This window comes from Bos grunniens, chromosome 10 (genome assembly GCF_055505025.1).
Source record: "Bos grunniens cultivar Pamir isolate PY7600 chromosome 10, Bosgru_T2T1.0, whole genome shotgun sequence".
NCBI classification, from domain to species: Eukaryota; Metazoa; Chordata; class Mammalia; order Artiodactyla; family Bovidae; genus Bos; species Bos grunniens.
Window position 1 is genome coordinate 42,316,518 of NC_141174.1, and position 16,062 is coordinate 42,332,579.

The window sequence follows — 16,062 nt, forward strand, 5'->3', positions numbered from 1 at the left end:
TACTTTCTCTCTTACAATATTACTGATGGTGAAGGAATCTTTAAAATGAAATGTAATGACTCTTTATTTCTCATTTCTTTTAACTCAATTTATATCAGGAAAACAGAAAAATTCACATTAAAAGGAAAAACCTTGAGTTATGCTATATTTTATAAAATATTGCTACCAAGAATAACTCTTTTAAATATACACTGCATTTATAAATATAAATTATAAGGAATAGAAGTACCTTAGAAATAAAAGGAATATGTATTCTTGTGTAAGGCTTAATTAATTTTATAAGCACTTGTGTTCTGATGTTTCGCAAAAGCTCTGAAAGACAAAAGTTAAAATAATACATTTATATTTACTAGTTTGTGTATCTTTATGAATCACTATGTACATCTAAATTGTATTAATTAACTGTATCATTTATCTTCTTAAAACATGTCTCTCTGTCCAGTGAGGGAATAAGCAATTTATATCTAAAAACATTTGAGTTCAACAGATGTACCACAGGATTAGAGGCTCTCTTTCACATAAGTTTTTCTTGTTTCCATCTCTCTGATTTTGCTCATGTTGTAATACTATTTGAAATATCCTCTTGCATTCTTAATTAACACTTCACTGCTCATCATTTCCTCTGTAATTTCCTCTTTCAAGAAGCTCTAATTTATACCAACTAGTCAAGTTCCTTACTTTATGCTCTCTCATAAACTAGAATACTACATTTTATAAAGTAATTCTGTAATTTTTCCCAGTTCTTCATTTACAGTATCCTTTACAAAAAAAAAAAAAATAGGAGCTCAGGCACAAGGCTTCTGTATTTTTTTTATACCCACAAAATATAGTATTCGCTGTTCAAATAAGAACTTTGTCTGTTGAGTGAAAGAGAAAGGAAGGTGAGGAACAAAAGAATATTACTTCTGAAGTATTCTTTGGATTTTCTTAATGCATCTGGCATTTAAGCATTTGAATGAATTGTTCCAGTTATTAAAAACCCTCAAATAGCTCCATAACAGGTAGGAACACTGGAGGTATAAGTGGCTCTAGAACAAAGAGACAATTTTTATCTTTGTTAATTAGAACTTATTAAAAATCTCATACATTTGTTGTTACATACCTTTTCAAAATTAGTGCATCTTAGCATTATCTATAGCAGGCTGTTTCAAAGCTTCTGCTGTCAAAAATAAATCCTAAAAATTTACTTTGAACCTAAGCGTCAGTAAGAAACATGCAATAATATCTAAATCAGAAGGCAAAAGTGACAGCCTCCTTTTAAATGAAATGGACATCATGTAGAATTTAATTACATCAATAACATGAAATTACCTACTGACGTCTTTAAAACAGTTTTATAATTTTAAGGAATATTTTATTCTATGACAGCATTTAGAAACAAGTCTGTATTTTGCAATAAACAGAAGAAAAATGCCTTAATTCCATGTAGGTCCATTAAGTATTGTCTGATAGTAGCAAAGAAAGTAACAGAATTCAGTCAGAAGAAGACATATACCTTCAATGTGTTCTCTTATGAAAGGATCATCCATGATGTTGCTGTGATTTGTTTTTAGAATCTTTTCAAATTCAGTGATGTCATTATTCTGATAGGCACTAACAAAAAAGAAAAGCATAAATTTTGTCAAACATGAAGAAGTCATATATTAAATCAGATAATCCAAAGAGCCTGTTTCTCAATTTTTATATGAAAAATCTAAATTACAGTTTCTGTCATGGAAATTAGAATTAAACACACACAGATCCTTCTGAAAACGAATTTTCTTTAAATGCATTTAGTTTTATAAAAGAAAGACAAATTATGTGGGGTTATATGTTATACACAGCTAATTAAAACCTCAGTCTTAGCATTGTTAAGAACTGACAAATATTTAGTAACTGTTTAATGCTTGATGCTTTTAAGTTAAATTGTGCATTTAATCTCCAAGAAACCAGGTTTCATGTATACTACTGAATGGAGGAGTCTGAATATAAGACAGTATATCCTCTCTGAAGTTTACTCATAAATTCAGCTTCCTTAATTTTTATCTTCTAGAAAGGTACCAGCAACTGCCAAAACTTCTTAAAGGGAACATTTGATTCTCAACTCTCTTTAGCCTTAAAATTCCAGTGAACTATACAGCAGAAATACTGGTGGCAGATAACTAGTGGCAAATGGGATACACACACAAAGCAGAGAGTGATGGACACTGCTGCAGAAGGTCAAAGGCTGATTTATGTTCATGATTGTCTGAGGTATCTACTACCTACTCTCTGAGGCACTATGGGGACTGCTAAAGGTGCTGAGAAGGAAGAAGCCAACCTTCTGGAAATGGCACCATTGTCTGCTTTGTATGTAACACATATCATCAGCCACTCTGCAAGCCCTCTGCTGTGCTTCCATCTGTTGGGTCGCAATGTAACTTCATGTTAGGGGCAGGTGATTCAACTGCTTCAACAGGAATTATTTTCCTCTAGTCTGCTGGCAACTGACTAGGAAGATAAAATTAGGAAGCATTACTTTTCTTACCTACCCCAAATATATTACTGTAATATACTACAGGAGGATATATTCAAATAGTGAAAACACTTGCACACACAGATATTTTAACAAAGACACATTCTTCCACTGTTTAAGTGGCTTAAAAAAGAACCTTATACAAAACATGGGACACCACGGGCTACTTCTTTTAAAATTTATTATTAAAATAAGTTTTAGAGTTCCAATACAAAGGCTTCTCTGGAGTAAACTGAGATAAGGTCTGACAAATCAGTACTTTAATCCATTTAATGCATTAACCAATTTAATCTGAACAAAATACTAATGTCCAGGGATATACTTTCCTGCAATATTTCTTTAAGAGTTTTCAAGTTAAACTTGTCACTTAGAAATTTAACCTAGTTTTTTTTGAAGTATTATGAAATTAATCTCTAACCAAATAATCTCTTAATGTGGCCAAATGTAAATAGAATAAACTGTTTGAAATAAAGACAAAGAAATTGTCTTTTGAGCTTAAACAATATAATGAAATAGGCTATAAGTATATAAAATTTACATTTAGGTGACTTGTAATTTATCACCCAACAGTACTTTCTTAAATTAAAAAAAAAAAAAAAAAAAAAGACTATTAAGAGAATGTCTGGTCATCTAAATTACCTATATATATCTGAAAACAAACAAAAAAACTCAACCCTGCCTCATACCCCTAACTACACTCTTCCTGTCTTAGTGAACTAAGCTGTATAGTCTAGAACAATGGACTTGAAACCCAGTAAGTCTCTTTCCTAGTTTTCTACAAAGAAAGCACAATAAATCATAGGCTACATTTATTCCTGGTCCAAAGAAACATTTTTCTTGCTCATTGATTTCTTTTACAAAAACGTCTTCTTTTCTAGGCTTTTGCTTGGTTTTTCTTTTTTTCTTTGATGGCAGGTTTTTCAGTATTAGCCATCATTAGTCATATCTTTCTCCACAGAAGGCAACAATAAATCCTTAGGTTTCCTACCAGTATGACCCTTCTGCTGCTCCTTACATTAGGAAATTAGCTGAGGCAAAAAGTGATTTTTTTATCTTGTCAATTAAGCAAATATAAAGTAAACAAACTGTCTCACTGCAAATTCTTGACTTACGTAGACCAATTCATAATTTCATTTTGGATTAAGGCACGTAGAAACTGTAACACTGTGAAATTGTTTTAAAACCTCTATAGCTTTCTACTGAGAAACAGTATGTGTATACACACACAAAGATAATGAGAAAAAAAAGCAGTAAATACTTACAAAATCTTGTGACTAATAGAAACAGTATAATCAATGACTTCAAAAATTTTACAAACTTTCGTATACTTCAAGTCAAAATAATACGTTGAGTATTAACTGAATTCTGTAAAATTCTCTCTGCTCTCTTCTTTATTCACTGCTTTAAGGTAATTTACCTTGACTGAAATATTAAATCTTACCTTACTAAATTCGTCATTGCTAGAATTTCTGGATCGTTTTTGTAAGGTTTGGCCTGGTTAGAGAAAAAAAAAAACAAAACAATTAACTATGTACATGTACAAAGAAAGAATAACATTTATTTTCACAAGAGACAGCTGACAGAAATGAACAATTAGAGCACAAACATACCTCCTGTGAGTCAAATGGATTTATTCCCGATTTCATTAGCATATTTGCTAAGACTAAATATTTTAAGCAAGTGGTTCGTCTTGGACTTCCTGATTCATCGTAATTCTTAAAGGCTTCAAAAAAATCAGTGTGTGCCTTTTCAAATTCACCTTCTCTCAAGTGCATTTTACCACCACATTCTGTAAAGAATAAAACAGGAGAAAAGAGGACATTTTCAGTTCTATAATAATAGAAGATTGACCACTTCATAAAAATCAAATGAAAACTATTTCAGTAGCTTCTAGTCTTTTAATTCTATAACCTGAAGAGTCCTAGCTCCTGAAGTGGACAAAGGGCACATACTGAATTCTAAAAACCAAGCTCTTCATTAAACATCAGCCAAACAAGCATTTGCAAATCTTTATTCTCAGTTGAAATAGAAAGTAATTTTATCAAAATTACAATGAGGTGGACTTCCCTGGTGCTCCAAGTGGGTAGGAATCTGCCTGCCAATGCAGGGGACACGGGTATGATCCCTGGTCTGGGAAGATTCCACATGCTGCAGAGAAACTAAACCCATGCTACCACAACTACAGAGCCTGAGCTCTAGAGCCTGTGAGCTCCAACTATCGAGCCCACGTGCTACAGCTACGTAAGCCCGTGTGCTTAGAGCCTGTGCTCTGCAGCAGGAGAAGCCCACGCACCACAATGAATAGTAGCCCCAGACTTGCTGCAACTAGAGAAAGCATGTGAACAGCAACAAAGACCCAGAGAAACCAAAAATCATAAATAAAGATCAATAAGAGTAATAAGAAATTTTTGAAACAAAACTACAATGAAGTACCAAACTCATACCGGTCAGAATGGCCATCATTAAAAAGTCTACAAATAACAAATACTGTAGAAGGTGTGGAGAAAAGAGAACCCTCCTACACTGTTTTAGTCGTAAAAATAATATAAGTTATTTTAATGTAATGTAAGTTATTACAACTAATTTAAGTTGGTATAGTCACTATGGAGAATAGTATGGAGGTTCCTCAGAAAACTGAAAATAGAATTACTATATATGATCCAGCAATACCACTCCTGGGCATGTATCTAGGCAAAACTATAATTCAAAAAGATACATGACCCCTATGTTTACAGCAGCACTATTCACAATAGCCAAGACATGGAAACAACCTAAATGTACACTGACAGATGAATGTATAAAGAAGATGTGATACATACATACAATGGAATATTGGCCATAAAAAAAGAACAAAATAATGCCATTCGCTGCAACATGGATGCAACTAGAGTTTATCATACTAAGCAAAGTAAGCCAGAAAGACAAATACCGTATGATATCACTTATATAAAATAAAGCCACAAATGAACCTATCTACAAAACAGACTCACTGACATAGAGAACAGACATGTGGTTGCCAAGAAGGAGTAGGGGGGAGGGAGTCTGGGATTAATAGATGCATACTATTACATACAGAATAGATAAACAACAAGGTTCTATCGTATAGCACAGGTAACTATAAACAATATCCTGTGATAAACCATAATGGAAAAGACTATAAAAAATATGTATATATATGTATAACTGAGTCACTTGCTATACAGCAGAAATTAACACATTGTAAATCAATAATATTTCAGTAAAAAAATCACTAAAACAGAAGGTAATTTTATATACAATTCAAGAACAGAACTTCTGATGGTGAATTTTCAATTAGTAATTTACTGATATAAATTTCAAAAAGACAAAAATTCATCCTAATTCCTTACTAAGACTAGATCATTTCATTTGACTTTACTACTTTGCCATTTATTTTCACTAAAATAGAAACAACCTTCAGAGTTAATCAGTCATAATCCAAGGACATCTTGATTATCTTCCCATAGCACTGCCCAACCTTTGCAAACCAAACTTGCCTCTGATAACTCCCATGATCAATGGATGAGGGATGGCAGACTTGATGTGAAGTGACTGTTCATAGAGTGCTTTAAGTTTTTTGTTATTTTTCTGTGCCGTGTACATTTGAATTTCCAAAGCATATATTTCTAATAACTGTGTGCCTTTTTTCAGGTCATCTTCTCCATCATCAGTCTAGGAAAACAAATAATGAAAATCCAGTCAAGACAGAATTCAGAGTCAACAGAGTGGTTTTTGAGCTAGCCTGAGAACCTTACATTTATGATACTAATTCTGTGGGAAAATGAATTACAAATTTCAACTGGCACCTAGATTACTAAGAATATGACCTTCAATGGCCAAAAAGGAACCCACATGGCCTTTGTACTTTACAGTTATTTGATAAGGAGGGTTTTTTTAATGTACCAAAGTTGCAATGTTTTGCTTTATCCAGGAGATTATTTGTAGTCTTCCCCAAATCTTCACAACCACTTTAGATGCACTGATTCAATCAAAGCACTTTGTGCCTTCAATCAAGTGCCTTCCTAGTGCCAGGTGGTCAGTCTACCTTGGGGGAAATACGAAGTTAAATAAGCCAATGTCCTGGTCTCAAAAAGTTCACAATATAGAAGACCAATATGCCACCAGATAAGTTATAATATAAATGATAATAATTCTAGCTGAAGCATCAATGAAGTTCCAAGGATGGAAGAGAAGATTAATTCTCTTGGGGGATGTCAAAGGAATAACAAAGGTGGTGACAAAGGTGAGTTTGTCTTTGAAAGATGATCAACAGCCCACAAACACAAGCTGTGAAAAACAGAATATGGTTGACAGATAATCATAAATATCAAGCACTGACATACACAAAGCCAAATATTATTTATTGGGTCTTCTAACTTAAAACTTTCCTTTAGTTATCCACTAACAAAACACAACCAGACTAAGAAATATGATATGTAAGACAATCTGTATGTTCAGATTATCATGCATTTCTCCTATGCTTTAATGTAATTTACAATCCAGATAGTATTTCCCTTATGTTACAAAATAAACCAAGCAAAAACTTCTCCAGATTTCATATTCCTTATGTATATACTGAAAGACTTTCAGTTAGAAATGCCTTCTCTACGATTTTCATTTCACGTGGAACTGAATACACAGCTGTTTATGCATCAGACTAAGCCCTCCTTAAGAATGTGTAGATAAAAAACAATCCATAACTGACTGATTTGCCTTATAAACCCAAACTATTATGAAAACATTTTCATGTTTTTTATAAAAACCAAAAAAGGTAACATTATTAAATGAAAATATGTGAAGATGATTTAGAACACTTTTCTGATCAACCTTTTCCTCATTCACAGAAATAAAATATATAAATAATAGTACATAGTATGAAAAACAATAATGTTCAAAAGATTCTCTATTGGATATGGATCTGTATATGTGCATTTTTAAAGCTAGTTGATAAAAGTTTACATGTTTTTATACATTTAAATCATTAAAATCAACCTGCAACATGATCTTGATAAAAAAGTACATGGCACTGAAAGAGCATAAACATATTTAAAACAGCATTTCTATTTAATATTTGAACTAATATCAAGTAATTTATTGATCAAGACAAAAAACGAAATACAAAATTACAGCTCACACTTAAAAGTTACAGAGGTGTACTATGGCTACACAAGTTTATAATTTAAATGAAAAACCCAGTACCTCCATCTCCCTAGTCACAGTTAGGCGCTTGATGACATGTAGCTGATGCAACCATATTGGAAAGCACAGATAGAATGCTTCTAACATCACATGAAGTTCTACAGGACAGTGTTGTTACAGAGGATTCATACACGAAAACTAAGAGTATAAAATATCTTTAAAATGTATGTCTACAACATCCTTTCTGATTTTCATAGGGTGTATAACTAAATATGAAATGCTTATTATTCTTAATGACTGGTCTGTTTATTGATACTTATGCCTCATTCTTCAAAAATAAGGACTGAAATTATGATTAACAGAGGAAGTAATGTAATAGTCAGAAAAAATTAGCTTTCTGGTAACTTATTTTCCAAATTTTATTTTTGCGATGATGCTTGAAAATATCCCTAAGCAATGTTTCCAATATAATTTTTTCTTATCAAGAAATAGTACAAAAAAAATAAAAGAAAAGCTACCTGGCAGGACTGATGTAACTGGCGTAAAATTTTTTGAAGTTTTCCATATTCCTCTCGTTCTAAATATAATTTCCCCAGCTGTAAAAAAATAAACTTATTAGAATTAAAAGATTTCAACAGGAGAAGGTATATCTTTAGAGTTTATCAAGGATGCCCACCCACTCTTCAAAAGAAAAAAAAGTGATTATTACTGTTACCTTTGTGTTTGTCTTAAACCACAGTCTGTCATTCTTAGCATCTTTCAAAGCTTCCAGTGTTGTTTCATAGAATTCCTGCAGTAAATCCATCTGACATAAAAAATCAGAATTCTATAATTGTAAACAGCAAATTTGTACCTGTTAATAAAGTTAATTTGAGCAAACCAAAAGTGCATCTTTGAACTTTAATATACATAAGATACACTAGCTGTATCTTAACTGAATGTCTGTGACAGTCCACAAAATTAACAAAACCTTAGCAAAAGTACAGACCAAATTTACAAAAAGTGCCAACATGTGTTTTTATACATTTAAAATAAAACCCAGAAAATGTCTAATGCTCTAATAGTATAGGTTTGTCCTTTCAAATCTAATAACTCATTTTATGTTAGCAAAGGAAATGGCAAGCACAAGAATTGTGTGCGTGCTCAGTTGCTCAGTAGTGTCCAACTCTGAGACTCCATTGTTTATTATGAATGGATGTATCTTATGCACTCAACTCTTATTTGGGAACTACTATGTGGCAAACTGGAGAAGGCAATGGCACCCTACTCCAGTACTCTTGCCTGGAGAATCCCAGGGACGGGGGAGCATGGTGGGCTGCCGTCTACGGGGTTGCACAGAGTCGACTTGGCAGAAGCAGCAGAAGCATGTGGCAAACACTAAGTAAGCTGCTAAAGAAGCAAACGATAAGCCTCTTTCCTCAAAATTCTTCTATAAATGTGACTAATCAATTAACTGGACTACAAATTTTTAAGTTACTGATAAACTGCTGGAGTTGAGGGGAGGGAAAAGTTAAGCACAATTTTAGCTTTGTCTAACACCATCAGTTCACTGTCTGAATATGACTTTTTTAATGGAAATTGCCATTTGTTTTGCATTATGATAAGCTCCTCTGTCCCCTCCTCCCACTTCTGGCTCTACCTTTGTGTGAATACCTGATTCTCCACATATTTAACAGGATCAGGGGGTAAGAGGGCATGGCAACAGGTGAGTCTGATACTTTCAGTAAAGGCTGCCTATTTATTCATGACTGTCGATTGCACAGTCAGTAAGTGCTGCACAACTAATATCTATACTTACTTTCAAAAGACAAAAAGCTTACATATAACAGCATGAAGCAACACACAATCTTGCTGAAAATTACTTAGTTCTGCCCCCCACCATCTGACATAATATTTAAAAATAACATACAAAAAATATTATGATGTGACGTGTTTGTAAAACTCAGGAAACATTTTTCCACTTAAGAAAAGCCCCAATATATTGGGAAGCCCTGAATTAGTGCCATGAAGTGTTAATGTTCTAAACATAATTTTATCTTCCTCTATTTCCATTACATATATTTTAGATATAAAAATGATAAACTTCAAGAAATAAAAATGACATTTCGTAGAAAAGACAGAATGAAAGACTAGTTCTGAGGTGAACATTTTTTGAGTATGAAAAGTATCAAATGTTCTGAGAAATGCTAAGTGATACAGAAAATACTTCTTGTGCTCAAATATCATGGCATAGTAAAGCTGAAACTTAGGACTATGTTGCTTAGAAGAATATGAACAAATAATCCAATTGAAATTATTTTAGCAATAAACTAAAATCATCATTGCTTTTCTTAATAATCAAAAACTAAAATAATGAAAGCACTATCATTTCTCATGTCCACTGTAGTATCATCATTAGCCCTTTCTTTCATCATCCACCTATCCTTTGTAGAAGCATTTATTGATTACCTAATGAGTTATGCCAACTACTAATTGCAATGAATATAGATTCTCCTCCCAAGGATCTCCGTCTAATCAGATCTACACAAAGAACCTATGACTCACTGATAGGTTATTAACTGTTCAAGAAGGCTAGCTGAAGTGCTGATGATGTTTATTAGAAACTGCATGGGAGTCTACTATAAGCCTGTAAAACCTGTGTGCAGATTATGTCAGTATCTGAAGATATTATTTGAAGAGATAAAGCTTGGGTTATTCCCTTTTAATACTATATACTATCCTGTAACCATGAAAACAGCATACTAAAATTAAAACTAGCATAACTGCTTAAATAGAACTTCTAGGCCTTAAAAACAAAAAACAAAGCTCTTAAGTTTAAACATACTGATAAATACCAAGAAGCAAAAACAGACTCTAACCTGCTTAGAAGTAGAGATATAATCAAGAATAGAATTAATGGATTTTTCAGAATAATTTCTTGTGACAGCACTCCGAATATAGGTCAATAGTTGTTTATATCTGTTCATCATTTCTGGAAAGTTTGTCTGTGAGGGAAGAAAAATGCATTACTAGGTACATATTTACTTACTGAGATATGTACATATGATTAAGATTATAGAAATACCTATTATTACCTAATTAAAAAACAATAGTTTTTCAATAATAGAGGAACTATATGACAGAAACACTATATTTTAGCTTAAATTTGAAATTACTACTCAGTAAATGAATTAAATTTATGATGTTAGCCTTTGAAAAAGTATAATTTATAGATTTTCCAAATTTCAGATATTGTTCCTCACTGCACAATAAACATATTTATTTAAATCATAAAAACTACTAAAATATTCATAGACCAAAAAAATAAGACCAACTTTTAAAATATTCTTCCCTGAAAATTTACTCCTTCATCAGGAAGCTCTCTAACATAGTTATGCATTTCTTCTCTCCCTATTATTGGTAAGCTCTTATAGTAAAATGTGAAAGGAAAAAAAATTCCTTCAAGCCCAGGTACTCATCCCACTCTCAAGAAAAGTCCTCCCCACTTCTAAAAGGGGGAAAATACTCCCACCCAAGGCCCTACTAAATAGTGGATGTAGCTACTGCTGCTATTCTTTGCAGGACTATTTGCATAACTGTAGTTACTCCAGGAAACATGAAAGACCTGAGGAAATGAAGGACTATTAGTAAAATTTCCAGCATTAAATATTTTGGCAGAGGGTCTATCATTCCTCAGAGCATATAAGTTATAGAAAATCTTATATACTATGCAGAATTCTTAAAAGATTTTGTTGATGTGGACCATTTTAAAGTCTTTATTGAATTTGTTACAACATTGCTTCTGTTTGTTTGTTTGGTTTTTGGGCTGCGAGGCATGGGGATATTATTTCCCCCATTGAATTTGCAGTCCCTGCATTGGAAGTACAAGTCTTAACCACTGGACCACCAGGAAGGAACCCCATGTAGAATTTTTAAAACTTAGTATAACTATAGTCACAAATGAAAATTAGGCTAAATATGTAAACATATCAACAGAATTATTTCAGGAAAGCAGGTATGACATTTTGTTGCCATGAGGTTTTTAAGTAAAGAATTTCATTATCAGTTTAATTCCTCTCAAAACAAATCTTACCAACTTGAAGTTAATCTTAATCATTTGTTTCAGTGCTTTAAATCCCCATTCTCCTTTTTCACCTTCAAGTTCCAAAACCTATAAAAAAAGAATTCAGTATAATTTAATATTGTTATTTTCTAGTAACACCCAATATTTAAGTTGTAAATTAATTTTACATCATATGCATGAAAAACAAGTGCCCTAAAAACTCTATTTTTCAAAGCCATTTTTAAAAGGTTTAAGAAACCAGTCTTAAATGCTTATGAAAGGACAAGTGAGCTTATTTTGAAGTTTCTTCATCAAAAGATTAAATAAGAACTACTTCTTGATTATTATACAGTCCCAGAAGTACCTGTTACTTCACTGGTTAAGAATAACCCAAAAGTTTACCAGTAGGAAAGAAATCACATATTTTATAATGAAACCACATCTATGTGAAGGACCACGATCGCAGGGATAACTACTGACCAGCACATTCACTGATTCTCTTTCTGCCAGAACTGTACAAGCTTTTCGGGACAATGGTCCTGTTCTATAGATAACTTGATTGGAAAAAACAAAAGGATAGCCCTTTTGAAATATTTGCTTATATTGCATAATGCAAACTTCTTTTACAGGATTATCACTAAATATCCAAACATACTTCTGAGATAAAATCATTTACAATTTACTTAAGACATTATTTAGAAAAACACAAAACACAGAATCAACAAGAAAAAATATGAACCTTTTGGAAACTGCTTAATGCTGCTTTTGGGTCATCTTCTTTTAATGCTTTGGAATTATAGTACTGATTTTCCAAATCCACATTTGGCTCAGAGTTACTATCTTCAGAGTATTCCTGTGTGTTAGAAAGAGATATTAAAATGAGAGAAACAAAAAAGAAAAGAAACCCACACACTGCTAAAATGTGAATACTGTTAAGAGAAAAACTACATATTTATAAGGAAAAAAACCACAATTTAAATATATGGTAGAAATTCCACTGAAATTAACCATTATTGAAGTAACAAGGGGAAAAGCCAAAATCAAGTGGTTAGCAGAATACAGTAGTCCCCCTTACCCACGGTTTCATTTTCTGTGATTTCAGTTGAGTATCAGTTGAGGTCTGGAAACTGGGAAATTCCAGAAATAATCAATCAAAAAGTTTTAAACTGCAAGTCATTCTGAGTAGCATGAACAAATCTCAATGAAATCTCCTCTCCACCCCCTCCATCCCACCTCGAATGCGAATCATCCCTTTGTCCGGCATATCCCACCTGTGAGTCACTAAACAGCAGGCTCAGTTATCAGATCCACTATTGTGGTATCACAGTGCTTGTGTTCAAGTTACCCTTATTGTACTTAATAATGGCTCCAAAGTTCAAAAACAGTGATGCTAGAAATTCAGATATGCCAAAGAAAGGCCCTAATGTGCACCTTTTAATTGAAAAAGTAAAAGTCCTCAGTAAGAAAAAAATGTATGCTGAGGTTGATAAGATCCATGGTAATAACAAATCTTCTACCTGTGAAACTGAAGGAAAAAGAAATTTGTGCTAGTTCTGCTGTTGCAAAAGTTATGGCTAAGGTGTGTGAAAAGTACTTAGGGAAGGTGGAAAAGGCATTAAATTTGTGGCTGAAAGACATAAACAGAAAACATGTTCTGACTGAAAGCAAAGTATTAGAAAACACTGAGCCTATACAAAGACTATGATCATGGCATCTGGTCCCATCACTTCATGGGAAATATATGGGGAACAGAGGAAACAGTGACAGACTTCATTTTCTTCGACCCCAAAATCACTGTAGATGGTAACTGCAGCCATGAAAGTAAAAGACGTTTGCTCCTTGGAAGAAAAGTTATGACCAACCTAGACAGCATATTAAAAAGCAGAGACATTACTTTCCCAACAAAGGTCCGTCTAGTCAAAGCTATGGTTTTTCCAGTAGTCTCATGTACGGATGTGAGAGTTGGACTATAAAGAAAGCTGAGTGCCGGAGAATTGATGCTTTTGAACTGTGGTGCTGGAGAAGACTCTTAGAGTCCTGTGGACTGCAAGGAGATCCAACTAGTCCATCTTAAAGGAAACCAGTCTTGAATATTCATTGGAAGGACTGATGTTGAAGCTGAAACTCCAATACTTTGGCCACCTCATGCAAAGAGCTGACTCACTGGAAAAGACCTTGATGCTGGGAAAGACTGAAGGTGGGAAGAGAAGGGGATGACAGAGGATGAGGTGGTTGGATGGCCTCACCAACTCAATGGACATGAGTTTGAGTAAACTCCAGAGTTGGTGATGGACAGGGAGGCCTGGCATGCTACAGTCCATGGGGTCTCAAAAATTCGAACACAACTGAGTAATTGAACTGAACTGATACAAAGACATCAGCAAAGGGTTCCCTGGAATGAGTGACACCAAGCCATTTTCTCCAAGTAAGGGATGGTTACACAGATTCAGAAATAGGTTTGTACTGAAAGATACAGAATCAACACAAAAGCAAATTGTAAATACTAATTATTAGTAGTATTACTTATTATTAAATGTTAGTTATTTTACCTTTAGTTTCATAATTTAGTTTTTGCTATTCCCCAAGTCTAAATTTTATTATTCTAACACAGCCTAACTACCTAGGATGGTGAGCTATATAAAGCAGAGTAATCTATTGCTAAGTAAAGCTATATGTTAATAAAAATATTTGCTTTATGTGTACTTCACATTACTCAATAGTTGTTTAGTTATATTACTATACTTTAGCTAGTCTTGTAACATCAAAATAAGTAAAACAAAATTAATTTATATTATATAGTTTTATATGGCTTTTCATTACATAAATTCAGTTCCTAGTTATGAAACAATAAAGCAGAAAGAAAAATTGAAGTAACACCATTTTGTGGAGAAGTAGAAATAAGAGTTTAAAGTATTTTCAGGATATTCAACTTAGTGACGAGGATTATAAAGTATACATAAATTAGTGTAATAAAACTATTATTTTAGGAAGAGAGAAGATTTCCTTCAGCTATAAGTCATTACAAAGGGTAAGTTTATGTGAAATTCAGAATTGTGCCTGAAAGCAAACACAAAAAAGATAAGAATAGTATTATAGTTATTTCTAAATCCAAATACAGTTAAATTTTGGGGGGCACAATTTATGAAAAATTCTGTATTGTCTCATAAAGGCATATGAAAGAAAAAAGATATAAGAGTGAAGTGTTAGAAAGCTCAAAAATATGTAAACACAAGATGAATTTTTCCTATGACCAGCAGATGGAAGGAGATGTTTGATGTTAGCATACAATCAGTTTTATTTGACCACCATGGCTTTGTAATGTGCGCCCTCTGGAGGGTAATTATTTCCTCATGTAAGGATACTTTCTGGGAAGCACTGGCACTCAGTCTCACAAATTTAAGATCAGTAATTGAGTTTTGCTCCACATATTAAATTCTTTGGAACACTTGTCTTACAGATAAGGTCAAATTCTGAGTAATGAGTAAAGTTCATAGTCATTCATTCACTTCTTCACTCTGAATTCAGGTTTGGCTATAATAAAATTGATTAAAAAAGAAATTAATAAATAATGAACAAGCCAAGTGGACACATCAAATCATGTTGTGATAGTGATGGCTTCTGAGCCAGGCTTTGAAAGCTAAATGGGAGTTTGCATGCCAGACAAAAAAGAGAAAGGGGAAAAGAGGAAGAGCAGACACAAAACTGTAACACGAAGTACTGAACAGCTAGAAACAGTCACACTGCTGGAACATAAAAAGTCCTTATTGATTCTACCTTGAACGTGCCATTTCTTTTTCTTTCTACCTCTCTTCACCTCGTTAACCACTGCATGTCATTACAGCTTAAGCATCATCTACCTCCTCAGGGAAGATATGGAGTAAATAATCCTAGCTAAAAAACCTACTCACATACTCTACACCTTTGGAAATCAGTTCTTCTCTAGTAACTGTTCAATAATACACAGGAATAGCTAGAACCAGAGAATCACTTTTCCGCAACCTAAATCTTCAGAATGCACTCTTAGCCAACAGATTAGGGGAAAAAATAAAAATGGCCCAGGACCTAAGAGCTAAGCAGAAAGCTGAGAGGTAAACGTGAGTAGGACATGGAGTTGCCAGAAAGTTAACTTCAACTACTGAACTGATTATAACACTGTTGAAGAAAGGAATCTTTACATTTCCTACCAAGTCTGAAGGCCTCCTGTAGTTCAAGACTGACTACCTGCAACTTCTGGCACCGACTGGCTCCAGATTAATGCTATTTCTAAACTCTATACAAACTCCTCTGAATCACTACGATTGAGATAAGACTTAATCAGCCTTCAACATTTTGTGAATACGTTCTTTCAGTTTTTCACATTATATGGATT

General features: G+C 33.4%; 1 protein-coding gene across 2 annotated transcripts in view; it reads right to left on the reverse strand.

Moving 5' to 3' along the window:
* Positions 1 to 16,062, reverse strand: part of COPS2 (COP9 signalosome subunit 2) — a 32,060-nt gene that overhangs the window by 3,348 nt on the left and 12,650 nt on the right. Inside the window, exons 2-11 of one of the 2 annotated variants that reach the window (XM_086320822.1) lie at positions 12,433 to 12,546; positions 11,724 to 11,801; positions 10,510 to 10,635; positions 8,367 to 8,456; positions 8,170 to 8,247; positions 6,010 to 6,184; positions 4,105 to 4,283; positions 3,936 to 3,988; positions 1,496 to 1,593; positions 230 to 312 (exon numbers count right to left, since the gene is read on the reverse strand). In XM_086320822.1, the coding sequence (XP_086176948.1) occupies positions 230 to 312; positions 1,496 to 1,593; positions 3,936 to 3,988; positions 4,105 to 4,283; positions 6,010 to 6,184; positions 8,170 to 8,247; positions 8,367 to 8,456; positions 10,510 to 10,635; positions 11,724 to 11,801; positions 12,433 to 12,546 (1,074 nt within the window). Of the gene's footprint in view, positions 1 to 229; positions 313 to 1,495; positions 1,594 to 3,935; positions 3,989 to 4,104; positions 4,284 to 6,009; positions 6,185 to 8,169; positions 8,248 to 8,366; positions 8,478 to 10,509; positions 10,636 to 11,723; positions 11,802 to 12,432; positions 12,547 to 16,062 lie in introns of both variants that reach the window. The other variant, XM_086320821.1, reaches the window with a different exon arrangement.